Below are 15,517 nucleotides of genomic sequence, written 5' to 3' on the forward strand. Positions count from 1 at the left end.
GTGTTTTTAACAATTGTTTACACCATAAAAAACAAGAAGCGATTGTTGTGAGAACTCTTAGTCAACTATTGCATGCAGTGAATGAGTTTTTGCAGTCCTGATACAGAGTTTTGAAAGGACACTGTCGGCAGTTGGTGCATAAATTATTAAAACCACGTAAGCATGTCAGAGTGAGCGGGGTAATAAAACGGCCAATGAAAATGCTTGTTTTATAAACTGCAACTCGCGATTCAAATTGTTAACCAGTTACATTCACTCAATAGTGTCATCACTCAACGCATCACTCGATCGGTCGCATCGTGTACACCCATGTTAGATTTGCGATAAAAGGGCTCAATGGCCATGTTCATTTTTAGTATAGCATTGAATGATTTATTTTTGACGTCGTCGTGTCAGTAACTGCCGTCAGGTGAGCAGAAAAATTGAATAACGCGCGTTAGCGCGTTATGATAACTTGTCTGCTCAACTGACGGCAGTTATTGACACGACGACATAAAAAATAAATCATTTAATGCTTATATTTACATTCCCTTACTGATGAAATAAATTATTTACTTAAATAAATCGATATAAATTGTAGATCACGGAGGGAGTTAATTAGTAACAGCAAGAACAGCTGTTTACAAAACCGGTTTAAACTGGTTAAGACGTAGAGTGTTGAGATCGACAAGCATGAAAATATAATCCATGAAAAATAACTCTTGAAATTTTGTTTTTAACAATAAAGTCAACCTTTTTGTTGATTAATTGTAAAACATGGTGTTTTGTCAACATTCATGAAATATATTTTTTAACCGATAGGATAGAAATCATTGTTTGAGAACTACATGTACTTATGTAAATTACATGTAAATTCATACGCAGTGATTAGTTGTTGCATTTAGAAGCATTTAATTAAAGAGCACAGAATTTAATGGAAAAACACAGTTGAAGTAAATATACTATATAGAATCAACCAGACTGAAATCTACACGCCCCGTTTATCGATTGCGCGAAACCTACAGCGACCTTAGAAAAACCACAGACTGCACGAAATAATCATGATGATGTCAGACTCAAAGTCTCACAGAAGACGATTTGGCTGTTTCTTATTATAGCTAACTTACTTTTTCAAATCAATTTATTAATTTGTTAAGAAAGAAATGTAAATATTAACATTGAAATGCTTTTCTTAAATGATTCATGCGGGTTATGAAGGTAGCGATCATTACAGAGAAAAATTACATTATATAAATAGTGCCTGTTTGGGAGGGTAACAGTTGAAATTGACACCCCGAGAAAACCATTGTCAACCGACGCGAAGCGGAGGTTGACAATGGTTTTCGAGGGGTGTCAATTTCAACTGTTATCCTCCCAAACAGGCAGTATTTATTTTGTTATACTGAATGTCTTAATTTTTAAGAAAATTTTACTGCTTTTATATAGAAATAACGTGAATTCTACAGCGAACCGTACGCGCATAATTTTCGCGCATGTAACATTTTTTAATGTTACCCGTTGCTAAGTGCGTTGTTAACGCTGAGGGTAATAGAAAATATTATTAACTGCGTCTTAACCAATCAGATTTCAGTATTTAACATGAAAGTATAACAATAGCCGCTAACGCTGCAATATTGCCACCTTCATATCCCGCATAAATCACCAAAAGAAATCATTAATTTTTATTGTTTCAGAGATACATGTTTTTTTCGCAATTCGTGTACATTTAATCGTTCGACATGTAACAATTATCTACAACTTTAATGGATTTATTTCAAAACATTTGTTAGTATATTATCATATAGATGAATATTAAAAAAAAAATAAGAACAAAACAAGAACAAAAAATTAAGTCAATTTATTGGTGACTAAAACGCCACCACAAAAATTCATGGTCAAATGACTAAAACGCCACAACAAAAATCCATATAGTAATGTGACTAGAACGCCACAACAATAATCCATAGACCAAGTCAGGTGACTAAAACGCCACAACGAATAATCCATACACGAAAACAAAGTTCAATAGCCAACGGTGACTACAACGCCACAGCAAAGATCCATAGACAGGTGACTAAAAGGCCACAACGAAAATCCGTATTAAAAGTTCAACAGCAACGTGACTTAAACGCCACAAGTAAGATCAATAGCCAGGTGACTAAAACGCCACATAATTTACTGAATGTCTTGGAACTTCAGCATCAAGAAATCTCTCGGATCTCCTCGGCCAAACTTATTCTTCAGTGACATTGTGAGTCTCTCAAGAAATCTGGGTCTTCGGAAGCAAAACGGGCCAACTCCAAGTTTTGTCACGTGACTTTTTTGGATTTCGTTCTGTCCTCTGCATTTGGATCGCTGGTTTTCATCATCTCTAGATGTCGCTGAAATCGTTTGATCTACAGGATAGAGAATAAATCATTTGATTAAACGTGATGTTCAGCATTGCCAAAAGCAATTAGGTAGAAATGAATTGACCGATGGAAAAAATCGTTTACAATTTTAACGTTAAATTTTGATGAAATGTATATATATATATTTACGTTAAAAACTGTCTCCCCGCTGTCATGAAGAATTCTCTCGTATTTCTCAGCTGTCTTTACCATTTCTACGGAGAGGGAAAAGACATGCATAAAAATGGAGCAAAATTTATTGTGAAAGATTTTAATTTAAAAAAAAAGGACCAAAGCCAAATAAAAACATAATGTATCATACCGCTGTTGACCAGGGACAGGAGGTGCTGCCCCCACATTCTCTGGAGTGTGGTCAAGTCGGTCTCAGTTATCGTGTTTTTCTTCAACGCCTCCATGAACAGATAGCCATACAGAACGTACTTCTTCTGAAGGTCTGAAATTGAAGATTATAATTTTGATTAATTTAATCAATTTATAATTATAGATCATCAGAAAAGGGAATCGAAATTTTTTTCAGAAGATTAGATTGAAAGATTTGTTACACATGTATTTACATACCAGCAACATTTTTGTTCTTAGAATAAGAGAATCCACCAGTTTCCCTGAAACTCTCTTCTCCGTACAGAAACATCAATAGCTGCAGGATGTGTTTTGTCTGTAAAACAAAACAGTAAAAAATACTGAAGTTCAGAAACCAATCTGTAAGTTCATGGACGTTTATACAAACAGAATGTGTTTTCTCTGTGAAACAATTTTAAAAACTATAGTCCAGAAACCAAGAAAGTCAGTTTATGCAAAGATATTAATATAATTTATAAAGATGTTTCAGTCTACCAAAACAAAAATAAACAGCTAGGATATAAAAAGCAAACACACCACTGGAGTCATTGTCCGTGTGTTTGTAGTGGACACGTATTCCATCAGGAGTGACCGCAATCGAGTCTCGAATCCAACTTTCTCCATATTTACAAATCAATCAAACTTTTTAGACAAGGTTCCAACAAGAGCGTTTGTTTTGGTGTTGTTAGACAACGATAATAACTCGCAACGTTTGTGACGTCATGATATTATGATGCGTTGCAAGACGACGTCACGAATGAAGGCAATAAGAAAACCAAATAGGTCATTTTTCCCGACTTTGAAAGTGTAATGATTTAATTAACCTTCTGTTTCGTGTCCAAATATTGGCTAAAATGTGGTTTTTTTTTTGTTCTTCTATAATTGCGATTCGCAACAAATATTCTGATTGGCGCATTTATAAAGACCCGCCCATTTATCAATGTTGAGAACATGATGCTATATACTCTGTACCAAGATATTTTGGATTTACATTTGGCTTAATTGCTTGATATTTATAAATACCTCAGGATTCAAACGATGTTCATTCAAAAGTATGAAAAATTTCCAAGATTTCCCAATCAAACCGCCCCTGTTAGCTTATCAGGTTTCAATACAATGATAAAAAATGTGATGTCTACGGAGATTTTGTATTGCAGCAAGCCCGGATGATAACGTTGAAATATTGCGCGATGTATTCCGAGTGTATTCCGAATGGAGAAAAGATGTAAACATTCCCCATTATAAATCTCCGTAAGGAATCTGTTTTCGTTCCTGTGAATTTTTCTGAGTGAAAGATGATAATGTGTCAATGAAATTATCTTGGAAAATATCCCTTTCAACTATTTCAATTGCAATTCTTTCACAGGTAAGTGTATTTTCATTAAAAATCGTCCAAATGCGCTGCATAAATATCTTGGGACAGACTATAACACGTGTCTGAGAAAGAAAACTTATAAAGTTGTACTTGCATCTTAAAAATTACATACAGAGTTAATTGAGAACAAACGGGCGACGTTAACGTATATGTGTAAATAAATGTTATTAAAAAAAAATCAAAATTAAAAAAAAGGTACAAGTATATGCTAACATGTAGAAATAAGGTTAGGAGTGCTTATGATAATGTTTGAATCTGAAAAAAAAAATCATTTTGTATCCAAACAATTGAACATTTTAGAAAAATAATCCAAGTTCGTAAATTCGTGGCGAAAGTCACATATAGCAATTGGGTATATCCCTCTAACTATTTTTAGAATCGGTAGGAACAAAGTAGTGCCTTTAAGCAAAATAGTTCCTATACTTTCAGAGTGTATATATATTTATTGGGACATTTTAAATCAGAGTGCTTGACACATGTCAGAAAAGAGGATTTTCAATTTTAAAAACAAGCGTCAAAATTGAATTATCATTTGAAGAAAAGAATTGAAATTGTTTGATGTACACCCTTTCCTAAACTGAGAAATTCCCTACTTTTACTTTCATTTTCAGAGTTTTTCAATACAGACGCATTTTGCCGGAAAACGAATCTGACTTCAAACCACGAAATTTTAACAGGAAAGAGACAATTTGATGAGCTTTCATTCAAGAGGTCCATCGTTGCTGAACGAAAATTAGGGCCGGAGCTATGAACGTTAACATTACCGCCTATGGAAAATGCATTAGTGGACTATACCCAATTAAATAACATTCATGATATTATCATCATTATGACTGAAATGGCTTAATGGTTTGTGCACAAGACCTTATAAAACCTTATAAAAACAAACATTTAGGTTGAGGGTTTGATACTATCAACCTTTTTTTTTTTTCAATTTGTAAACGCTGTGTTCTTGAAAATATGTCTATGCACATGGTTAGAAATTGTCCTTTTATTAAAAGAAAACAACAACCAGACTTTGAAAGGAACAATTCTTCGTTAGTCAAGGGGTTTTGTTACACTCCGCTCCCCTATAAACCTTTGGGTTATTATATAGTTACTTGATCGATCTTACTTTTTACGACCAATTCACTAATTTGTTAAAAGATAGAATAGAACTGCATGACGACTCAGTGTTTACACTTGAGTCTTCTGAGGAGCCCGCGGAGTTGCAGGATTAAGGTAGGCATGTCAAGGATGACGACAGCCCCTAGGACCACCACCATGAAGACCAGACCCACATATCCGGTCACTGAGGCCGACACCCGGTCGTCCGGGGCGCATGTCTTCTTGATTTTGCTGGACGTTAGCTCACTGACATTGATTGTTAATTCGTTTTTAAGTTGGTTTAGTTTAGACACAAGCATTTTTTCAACATCTCCTCGGGTGGATGAATTTTCCCAGAAGGCAATCTGGTCTTCAAGTTCGCATGGGCATGGACACATTTGAACGTCGGTGGTTGCTAAATATGTGACAAAGCAAATCATTTTTGATTATCAAAAGTGTGATTCAAATAAAAAAGATAACGTATCAATTCACGGACATGTAACTAGAATTAAATATATACATTGTATGTTTACGTGAGCTTAAAAAATCCTGTGTACATCAACTTTAATATTGAAAGTTTTTACTTGTATGTTTTTTGTCGGCGTAACATTATTATGCTGAAGCATGTAACAAAAACGTTACCTGTTGTTTCTTCTGATATAGAGGCGAATGTCGTTGAACCTGTTGAATCTTCGCTGTTTGGAGATGTATGGTCTGAAAAAGTTCAAGAATGAATTAATCATATTCTGCTTTGTTTTGTTATTTATGATTTGTTTTTGCCTTTATTTGTTTCGTTTTTTATTTTAAAATGAAAGAAAAGGCGAGCAAGATCACAATTCCCACGCTCCCATATTGCTTGACAATGCTACACATCATAAATGAAAGGATATGTATTAAATACACAAGATACTAGTAATTTGATTTAAAGATTTAAAACGAACATAACTCACCAAAAAGCATCACATAAAAATTCTGCAAGTATGCACAGCTATGAATTTATCTTTAACAAAAACAAAATTCTAAATCAAAATAAAAAAAAATGAAATCGGAATTTCCTGGCAACATGTTCATCTACACATTATGTCCTTAATATCTACAGAGTACCATGGAATCGTAGGTAGGAGTTTGATCGGAGTTGCGCTGACAAACTGTTCATTACTACTGGTCAAAATTCCAAATTAAGAAGGGCCGAAATTTCCTGAAAATTAATGGAATTCGAAGGTCCTGGTAATATGCACATCTACACATTGTGTCCTAAATACTTACAAAGTTTCTTGCATTTCCTTTCAGCTGTTTAAGAGTTGGACTTACAAACTGATCATTTCTGCATTCAATACACGGGCAAAATTCGAAGTACAAAATGATCGAGATTCCCAGAAGAATAATAGAATTAGAATTTCCCAATAATATGAACTTCTACTGATCTAGCTACACATTTTGTCCAAAATACCGCCACTGTTCCAATAAACTCCATGCAGCAGTTAAAAAAAAGCAAACAAAAAAATAAAGTAAAATAAAAAAAAACATCATTAGGGTAGAACGGGGTAATTTCGACCACTTTTACCGATACGTAGCTTTTAGTTTCAAATTTTGTACGATATTCCCATGAGCTTGTTTGAAATCATTTAAGATAGTTCGGATTACTTTTCTGTCACGTATTTTTCTACTTTCGAGTGAAAACTGTCACTGTATACAGGAATATGAAGAAAAGTAAATAAACATGTCATGCGGGTTAATTTCGACCGGTCTTGGGATAATTTCGACCATGCACATGAATGATCAAATTCGACCACTCACTTTTTTTTGTCAACTACCTTATCAGTAAAAAAAACAAAACAAGTAAAAGCGATTTTAGTAAATTTGGATCTGAAAAAAAAATGGAACAATGTAATTGGACACAAAATATGCTCAGATTGCACAATCTTTTCTTAGTTGTTCCGTGCAATAATTAAAATATGCTACCGATCGTCGCCGACATTGTTCGTTTGAAATGTATGTCTTTATTGTGTGTGTAATGTATTTCTTGAAATAAAGAAAAACCACAAAGCAAAATTTGCTTGCGCTAATACTCTTAGAATTAACACTGACCACCGCTGATTTTAGTTTTATAAGATATATTTAACTATACGTTTCCGTAAGATGTAAATATACGAGCTTAAAAAATTGTATGATATTGAAAGTTTTTACATGTATGTTTTTTGTCGGCGTAACATTATTATGCTGAAGCATGTAACAAAAACGTTACCTGTTGTTTCTTCTGATATAGAGGCGAATGTCGTTGAACCTGTTGAATCTTCGCTGTTTGGAGATGTATGGTCTGAAAAAGTTCAAGAATGAATTAATCATATTCTGCTTTGTTTTGTTATTTCTGATTTGTTTTTGCCTTTATTTGTTTCGTTTTTTATTTTAAAATGAAAGAAAAGACGAGCAAGATCACATTTCCCACGCTCCCATATTACTTGACAATGCTACACGTAATAAATAAAAGGATACTAGTTATTTGTAAGTATGCACAGCTATAATTTTATCTTTAACAAAAACAAAATTCTAAATCAAAATAAAAAAAACAAAAAACAAGAGTCCCATGGGCCACATCGCTCACCTGAGGAACAACAGGTATGATAAAATCAGGTTAATGGAGTCATAATACAAACTATCTCTACAATGTACAATAATACATGTAGATCCTGTATAAATAAAATCCATTTCCCCCCCTGGAAATTCTTATGTTTATGATCATTGGTCCCTTTTCTAACAGGATGATTTTATAGTCTTATCATATGTTGAGTATTGCAGTTCTCAAAAATAAACCTACATCAAACTCTGAACCTTCTTGTGAGGCCAAAGAATTGTCCTGGGGCCAAAGTCTTAACAATTATAAAGAATCATCTGGCTGATTAGTTTCTGAGAAGAAGATTTTTAAAGATTTACTCTATATATTCTTTTGTTAAACTTTGACCCCCATTGTGGACCCACCCTACTGGGGATCATGATTTTCACAACTTTGTATCTACACTACCTGAGGATGCTTCCACACAAGTTTCAGCTTTCCTGGCTGATTAGTTTCTGAGAAGAAGATTTTAAAATATTTACTCTATACATTCCTATGTTAAACTTCGACCCACCATTGTGGCCCCACCCTACCCCCGGGGGTCATGATTTTCACAACTTTAAATCTACACTACCTGAAAATGCTTTCACACAAGTTTCAGCTTTCCTGGTCTTATGGTTCACGAGAAGAAGATTTTTGAAAATTTCTCAAAAATTTTCATAAATTCCTAATTATCTCCCTTTGCAAAAGGGCGTGGTCTTTAATTTTCAAAACTTTGAATCCCCTTAGGCTAAGGATGCTTTGTGCCAAGTTTGGTCGAAATTGGCCTAGTGGTTCTTGAGAAGATGTTGAAAATGTGAAAAGTTTACAGACAGACGGACAGACAGACGGACGACAGACAAAATGTGATCAGAATAGCTCACTTGAGCTTTCAGCTCAGATGAGCTAATAAAATCGGAATTTCCTGGTAACGTTCATCTACACATTATGGCCTTAATATCAACAGAGTACCCTGGAATCGTACCTAGGAGTTTGATAGGAGTTGCGCTGACAAATTTTTCCTTACTATTGGTCAAAATTCGAAGTTAAGAAGGGCCGGAATTTCGTGAAAATTAATGGAATTCGAACGTCCTGGTAATATGCACATCTACACATTGTGTCCTAAATACTTACAAAGTTTCTTACATTTCCTTTCAGCTGTTTTAGAGTTGGACTTACAAACTGTTCATTTCTGCATCCAATACACGGGCAATATTCAAAGTACAAAAGGATCGAGATTCCCAGAAGAATAATAGAATTAGAATTTCCCCACAATATGTACATCTACCGATCTAGCCACACATTTTGTCGAAAATACCGCCACTGTTCCAATAAACTCCATGCAGCAGTTAAAAAAAGCAAACAAACAAACAAACGAAACAAAACAAACTTAACAAAAAAAAACAAAACCAAACAAACAAAACATCATTATACTTCTCGTAACTTGTTGTGTGGGGTATGATATATCGATAATTGGTATTTTTAGAGACCACATCAAACAGAGGAATAAATTTACAAATCAAAATCTAAAAACTACCCATCGTGCCCAAAATTCCTTACTTTGAATAGAGTTGCTGATCGCGCACACCACTTCACTCTGACTAGCTGCCAACACAAAATATGCATATTCAAGAGTCATGAAAGCTCAAACAGATTTCGCCAAGTACGATTTTGTTTTCTTTTTCATTTCTCAGAAAATTAGAATTCACAAAAAGATAAAGAAAGATATCTATCTTTCTACAAGATTCTGATATAACTTTAGGTAACTAATTTGAAAACTTAAGTCATTTCTTGATCGTTTCCAACTACAGTGGAAATGTGGATGTTTTTGCTTAATTCGTTCACTGACTGATGGTACTTGGTTTCAATGAGACATTATATAAATAGTGCCTTTTTGGGAGGGTAACTGTTGAAATTGACACCCCGAGAAAACCATTGTCAACCGACACGAAGCCGAAGTTGGTTTTTGAGGGGTGTCAATTTCAACAGTTACCCTCCTAAACAGGCACTATATATTTAATAATACTGAATGTCTTAATTTTAAAGAAAATTTTACTGCTTTTATACAGATATAAAGTGAATTCTACGGCGAACCATACGCGCATAATTTATGCGCATGTAACAATTCGTTTTATCAAACTTTCATGTTAAATACTGAAATCTGATTGGTTTAGACGCAGTTGATAATCCGTTCTATTACCCTCAACGTTAGCAACGCACCTAGCAACGGGTAACACAACGAATTGTTACATGTGCGTAAATTATGCGCATACGGTTCGCCGTAAAATTCACGTCATTTCTATAAAAAAGCAGTAAAACATTCCCTTAAATTAAGACATTCAGTATAATAAAATAAATAGTGCCTGTTTTGGAGGGTAACAGTTGAAATTGACACCCCTCGAAAACCATTGTCAACCTCCGCTTCGCGTCGGTTGACAATGGTTTCCTCGGGGTGTCAATTTCAACTGTTACCCCCCCCCCCCAAACAGGCACTATTTATATAGTGTTACCCGTTGCCAAGTGTGTTCCTAACGCTAAAGGTAATAGAACGGATTACCAACTGCGTCTAAACCAATCAGATTTCAGTATTTAACATGAAAGTATAATAAATGAATTTGTCGATCTCTTTCCATCAAAAGCGATTGACAGACTAGGTAACCTTGACAGCATTAATTGAATTTTAATACCACTTCAGTACGTTGTGAGGTCTATGCATTGTTTAAGGGAGTTGGACACGATATTAAACCAAAATTTTATTTTCCATATTTTATGTATACAATGGTTTACTTGCGCATTTTACATGATTGACAAAATTTTGAAAGTTAGAAGTCAAGGTATAAAATATTCAGAGGCAAAAAAGCATTGGTATGTAAACAAAGCTCGAGTCCTATATTTGGTTACAAATAACCTAAAATGTGGAAGTACCATTTCTGTGACAAAATGACTCAAGGCAAAGAAAATAAACTGATTCAATGTGTTCATAAATAAACAGAAGAAAGAAACATTTAGTTGAAACCAATTAAACTCATATGTAAACAATAACAAGGCCCGAGCTTTGTTTATAAAACAATGAATTTCAAACTCTGTATTTTGCTAACAACTTTTGATTTTCAAAGATTGACAAAGCAATCAAATATACCCATATTAACCCTTCTAAACACTCAAACTGGAAAAATAAAATTAAAATTTTGAGCTCAAATCTTGTCTTAACCCTTTACCTTAAGCCCTCACGTAGGTAAAAACAAGTGAGGGAGTAGGGGGCCTTGTGTTGCATTTTTAAGAGGAGTCCTTACCCTTGCAATTGCGTGTTAAACATGTCTCCTTGTCTGGACCGTAATATATAGAGTAGCAATATTATCATTCCCAATAAATTCCCAATATCTTGGCATAAAAACCCCAGTCTCCAAAACCATTTGATGGCAATGGAAAAAAGTGTATTCCGTGACAGGAATTTTTAAAGAAGATATTGTAGAACAGACATGACAATTTCAAACAACTGAATTTTATCGATGGAAACTTGCATTACCGGAGCACCCGTTGCGAGTGTTTTCTTCCGTACAGTTTTCACAAATGTCGGCGTACTTATTTTGTACCGTCTGCTCCACCCAGTGCCCGTCTACACAAATATCGTATTTACTGCAGTCACATAGGCCCTTTATCAGCCCCGCAATACATTCTTCAAAGGACGAAAAAAAGAAAAAAAATCTTCTATATTTCTGATATTAACACAAGCTGTTGTATAATTCTAAATTCAAAATATTAGCCCAATAACTATTAAAGCACGTGACGTATCTTACCTTCTTCACCTTGTGCAAGTCCTTTTAAAATTACAACTATAAGCAGTACTTTAGCATGCATCTTGAATCATATCTACAAAAGAAAAAAAAAGACATGAGAAAAAAGAGAGAGAACTAAATAAAAAAGGGTTCAGACAGAGAGAATACGAGAGAAAAAGATAGAAAGATAGGGAGAGAGATAAAGGACAAATTGCTTGTCAGATTCAATCAAAGTACAAACATAATGATATTTCAAATGAAAATTAAAATCATTTATGAATCAAAGTAATCATTTCGAGGCTGCAGGTTTTGTAATCAACCAAATCATGCTGTATATACACGTTTTAACACTATTTAAACAAATACTTCAAAACTTTTGCATGCTTATTTCACTCTCTTTCTTGATTTTTTCAACTTTTTTATTTATTCCGGTTAAGACCGCGGAACATTAACTGGCAAGATTGGAAATATACAGCTTACGTCAGTTTCACTTGTTACAGTCAAAACATTTGAAATGGGCGGGAACAAATTGACACGGACGTTCCGCGGTCTTAATCTCAAATAATTATTATCTCAAGAAAAAGAAAACTTCCTTTTTATGAACTTAAATCAATGACCCAATATTTTTGTATTATAAAAAATCAAATGTATAACTAAACATATATATACATTGTACTTTGCAGCCCACTTTTTCTCGCAGCAACAAATTTTTTAAAATTTACATATAAAAAATTGATTTATCATGGAGTTGCCCCCCCCCCCCACTTTTTTGGGAGTATGTAAAAAAATTGATATGAAAATAAGGAAACGAGGAGTGAAATTGAAGTAATATACTACCCCCCCCCCCCCCCCCCCGGATTAGGATTTTGAAGATTTTGGAAAAGTTGAATTTTCCTTCTTTTTTTTTCTTCTTTTTTTTTTGCTTGTCAAGAGTTTTTGGATGAGTCTGCCCCCCCCCCCCCTTTCAAAAACGATGCTACGTGCCTGCTTTGCGAATATTCCAAAGCCGTGGTTCACATTGGTATATGCTCAGTTAAAATAAATATGACATTAACAACCGGAATAAATAGAAAAGTTGAAATGGTACTTACCAAAGACAACCGCTGATAGAAAAATTAAACTGTTGACAACCGCTGATGAAGCTGTATGCCAACGAGCCGAGTAATTCAGTCGCAGCATCAGGTGCATGGAGATTATAATCGTATTTGTTCTGAATTTGTCATGCAAATACTATCAATCATTTTTTTGGCTCAGATTTTAAAAGATAAGGTATATTTTATACCATCATTATCGGGCGAAACAATGCATTTTGCAGATAAATATCACTCATCTCGACAGAACTAGATCGGGAGTATTCACTGTGTGTCGTAACAGGAAGCCTGTATGTATCATGACACATACAATCGACACAGAAACGATCAGTAAACAGCGGTCATTTGTCAGATGCAAATTGGAAATCGTTGTGTGAAAAAATAGTGTTATATAGATCTGCTATTCCATGTAGCTGAAAATTTGAAGCACCGAGTTATGTATGCTTAACAAAAATTGATTTAAAATTCCACAAAGAGAGATTTTTTACGCTTAGGAAGGAAGCAAGAAACAAGCAAAATGTCGGTGTTACAAATGGAATGCAAAATTAAGACATCAGAATTAATCAAATTGAGCAAAGACTAATGACCATGTTTACTTTGCCTCCAGAAGAAAACTTTTATTTTTTCTGTTCTTTGTTTACATATTTGAGGTTGATAATTTTTTTTTTCGAAATATAGCATTAGGTTATCAATTTGTAATATAAACTGATAAAGAAATATTTGTTCTTTAATTATTCCTTAAATGTGTGAAAAGAAGTAGCATACATACAATTTTTTACAGAAATAATTTCATTCTTAAAAGTTTTAAACTAAAATGAGTTAGACTCTACATGTATATAAAGTGTACGGGATTAGCATTCTGTCATGCATTTGAAAATTGACCCATGTATTTTCACACGCGTCTAGAATATGATCGATATTTCATTTATATATTCACAGTTTCATCGTTTTACGAAATTTAGTAGCATATATCAGGTTTCTCCATCATCTAAACTTTCAAATGATCACAAATTCCACTTACAAGTATTTAGTCAAGTACAGAGAATTAACAGTTGCCCGTGAACTTAAGATAATGAGGCGTGTTATAGAAATAAAAGAAATGCATTATGTTCAGAAGTATATTTATTTACATTAATCAATTACATTTTCATCATTTCTTTCTTTGACTGTAAATTATAAGTCTTGATAAATCTACTAGAATGAGTGCACTGCTAGCGAACACAATAAATGATGCTCCAACGATCCCAGTAAAGACAGCAGAGTCCCTGTTGTCGGTCGCACTTCGCTTTGAATTGAGGAAAGAAGAAAGGTTTCTGGTCTCCACCGCCAGCTGTTTCTTGATTTCGGCCAGGGTGGCGCTCAGTTCGTTGTACTGGGCAACCTGATTGGTTATGTTACTCCAGTAGTCGATTTTGGCATCAAAATCACAATCACAGTCGCATAGTTCTTCTACAATTAAAAACATTTGAAAGCCCACGTCCATGCCAAGTTTTGATAGAATTACATGTAGCAGGTTACAAACGTACTGCACTTTTACAAATAACGCAAAGAATAGTACACAATTACATAGTAATAGGAAAAGGTTTTGCAATAAAATGCGTCTTGCAAAAATAGTCGGAATTTACTTACTTAAATACTTAAATACTTAAATAATCTCTTTAAAAAAAATCATACTCTATTCATTATTTCAAAATTTCGTTTATGTTAAGAAGATGGAAAGAACTGCATGAGACGTTAATTCGTCTTTTAAAGAAAATGCATAACAAACAATAACAATAAAGAAACTGAAATTAAAGAAATTTTTTTTTGGCCAAAATAAAATTATTGTTTGTTTGAAATTTCATCCTGCCAAGGAGTGAAGTACCCCCGCTCATAAAATTATCAATTAAGCAAACTTCTTATTTGAAAAAAAAACCCCTCCCTCCCTCTTGTGTCTAAAAACTCCTAGGCGGCAATTCGAAACAAACCATTTTTTTTTAGGAAGGCCTCACCACACGTCCTTCAATAAATTTGACGTTAGTAAAATAACATAAAGCATGCGTTTCATATGCCAAACACGATAGAGAAATCTTATATACAAGTTATCGGAGGCTGCGATAAAATAATTTACACTAAAATTATCTAGGAGAAAGTCCTTATTAAGTTAGCAAAGCGTACACAATCTTCGTACGATACTATTAATAGCAAATCATAAAAGTTTCTTTATGCCTTAATTATGCCCTTTAATCATTTATCATTATACTATATCTAGTTCGTTCACAGACTTTGATAACACTTACCAGTTCGACAAATATAAATGTTTGTACACAGATAAAATGCCATGAAGAATATGCGCAACATTATGTTTTCCACGGTATTTCAGATTCAGAGGAATGCAAATTTTGTCCACATTAGTAGCAGAATGTCTAATCTAGTATGAAATTGACTCATTGATTCCTATACACGATCCTAAAAATGATGATATCTATTTTAAACGTCAGGACAAAAAAAAATCAAATATTATTTTCAACATCAAAATTGTTTTTTCGTTAAAATAAATAAAGGAACACTTTACATCGACATCTTCTTGAGTATTGAATTGCTTTTTGATAAAATGAATGACGCTAATGCAAAATATGTACCCCAGGAGCATTTTTTGATTTGTTGATAAAGAGAAAGTGCATTAATGGATCGTTCACGTAGGTTGTTAATGGTTTCTATTGACAGTGCTAAATGTTGGGTCTTGAACACAGATCTATGTATTGAATATATTCCCTTCTCACACAGTGTTGACTGGATAAGTAAACAGTGGGTACGTCGATTGTAATATCAAACTAGAGATGATGCACCGGTGAGTGGCGAAAGCATCTTACCGGATCCCTCTTTGTTGA

The 15,517-nt window shown here is 34.0% G+C and overlaps 2 protein-coding genes across 3 annotated transcripts; both read right to left on the reverse strand.

Annotated features, from left to right (window-relative positions):
* Positions 1-1,822: 1,822 nt before the first annotated feature.
* On the reverse strand, positions 1,823-3,441 carry LOC105336120 (uncharacterized). The gene is made up of 5 exons (XM_011440300.4): positions 3,267-3,441; positions 2,949-3,045; positions 2,692-2,823; positions 2,520-2,584; positions 1,823-2,375 (listed from the first exon to the last, which is right to left on the reverse strand). The coding sequence occupies exons 1-5, from the start codon at positions 3,351-3,353 to the stop codon at positions 2,289-2,291; spliced, it is 468 nt and encodes a 155-aa protein (XP_011438602.3). The 5' UTR covers positions 3,354-3,441; the 3' UTR covers positions 1,823-2,288.
* A 1,639-nt stretch (positions 3,442-5,080) lies between these two features.
* LOC105335995 (uncharacterized) lies at positions 5,081-12,887 on the reverse strand. Of its 2 annotated transcripts, XM_034474052.2 has the most exons (7): positions 12,648-12,884; positions 11,578-11,650; positions 11,307-11,456; positions 9,341-9,385; positions 7,436-7,507; positions 5,833-5,904; positions 5,081-5,605 (listed from the first exon to the last, which is right to left on the reverse strand). In XM_034474052.2, the coding sequence occupies exons 2-7, from the start codon at positions 11,636-11,638 to the stop codon at positions 5,274-5,276; spliced, it is 732 nt and encodes a 243-aa protein (XP_034329943.2). In that variant the 5' UTR covers positions 11,639-11,650; positions 12,648-12,884; the 3' UTR covers positions 5,081-5,273. The 2 variants fall into 2 exon arrangements, with proteins under 2 accessions (XP_034329943.2, XP_065926244.1); XM_066070172.1 differs by lacking the exon at positions 7,436-7,507 and having other exon boundaries at positions 12,648-12,887.
* Positions 12,888-15,517: the final 2,630 nt, after the last annotated feature.

Source organism: Magallana gigas, chromosome 8 (assembly GCF_963853765.1).
Source record: "Magallana gigas chromosome 8, xbMagGiga1.1, whole genome shotgun sequence".
Taxonomy (NCBI): domain Eukaryota; kingdom Metazoa; phylum Mollusca; class Bivalvia; order Ostreida; family Ostreidae; genus Magallana; species Magallana gigas.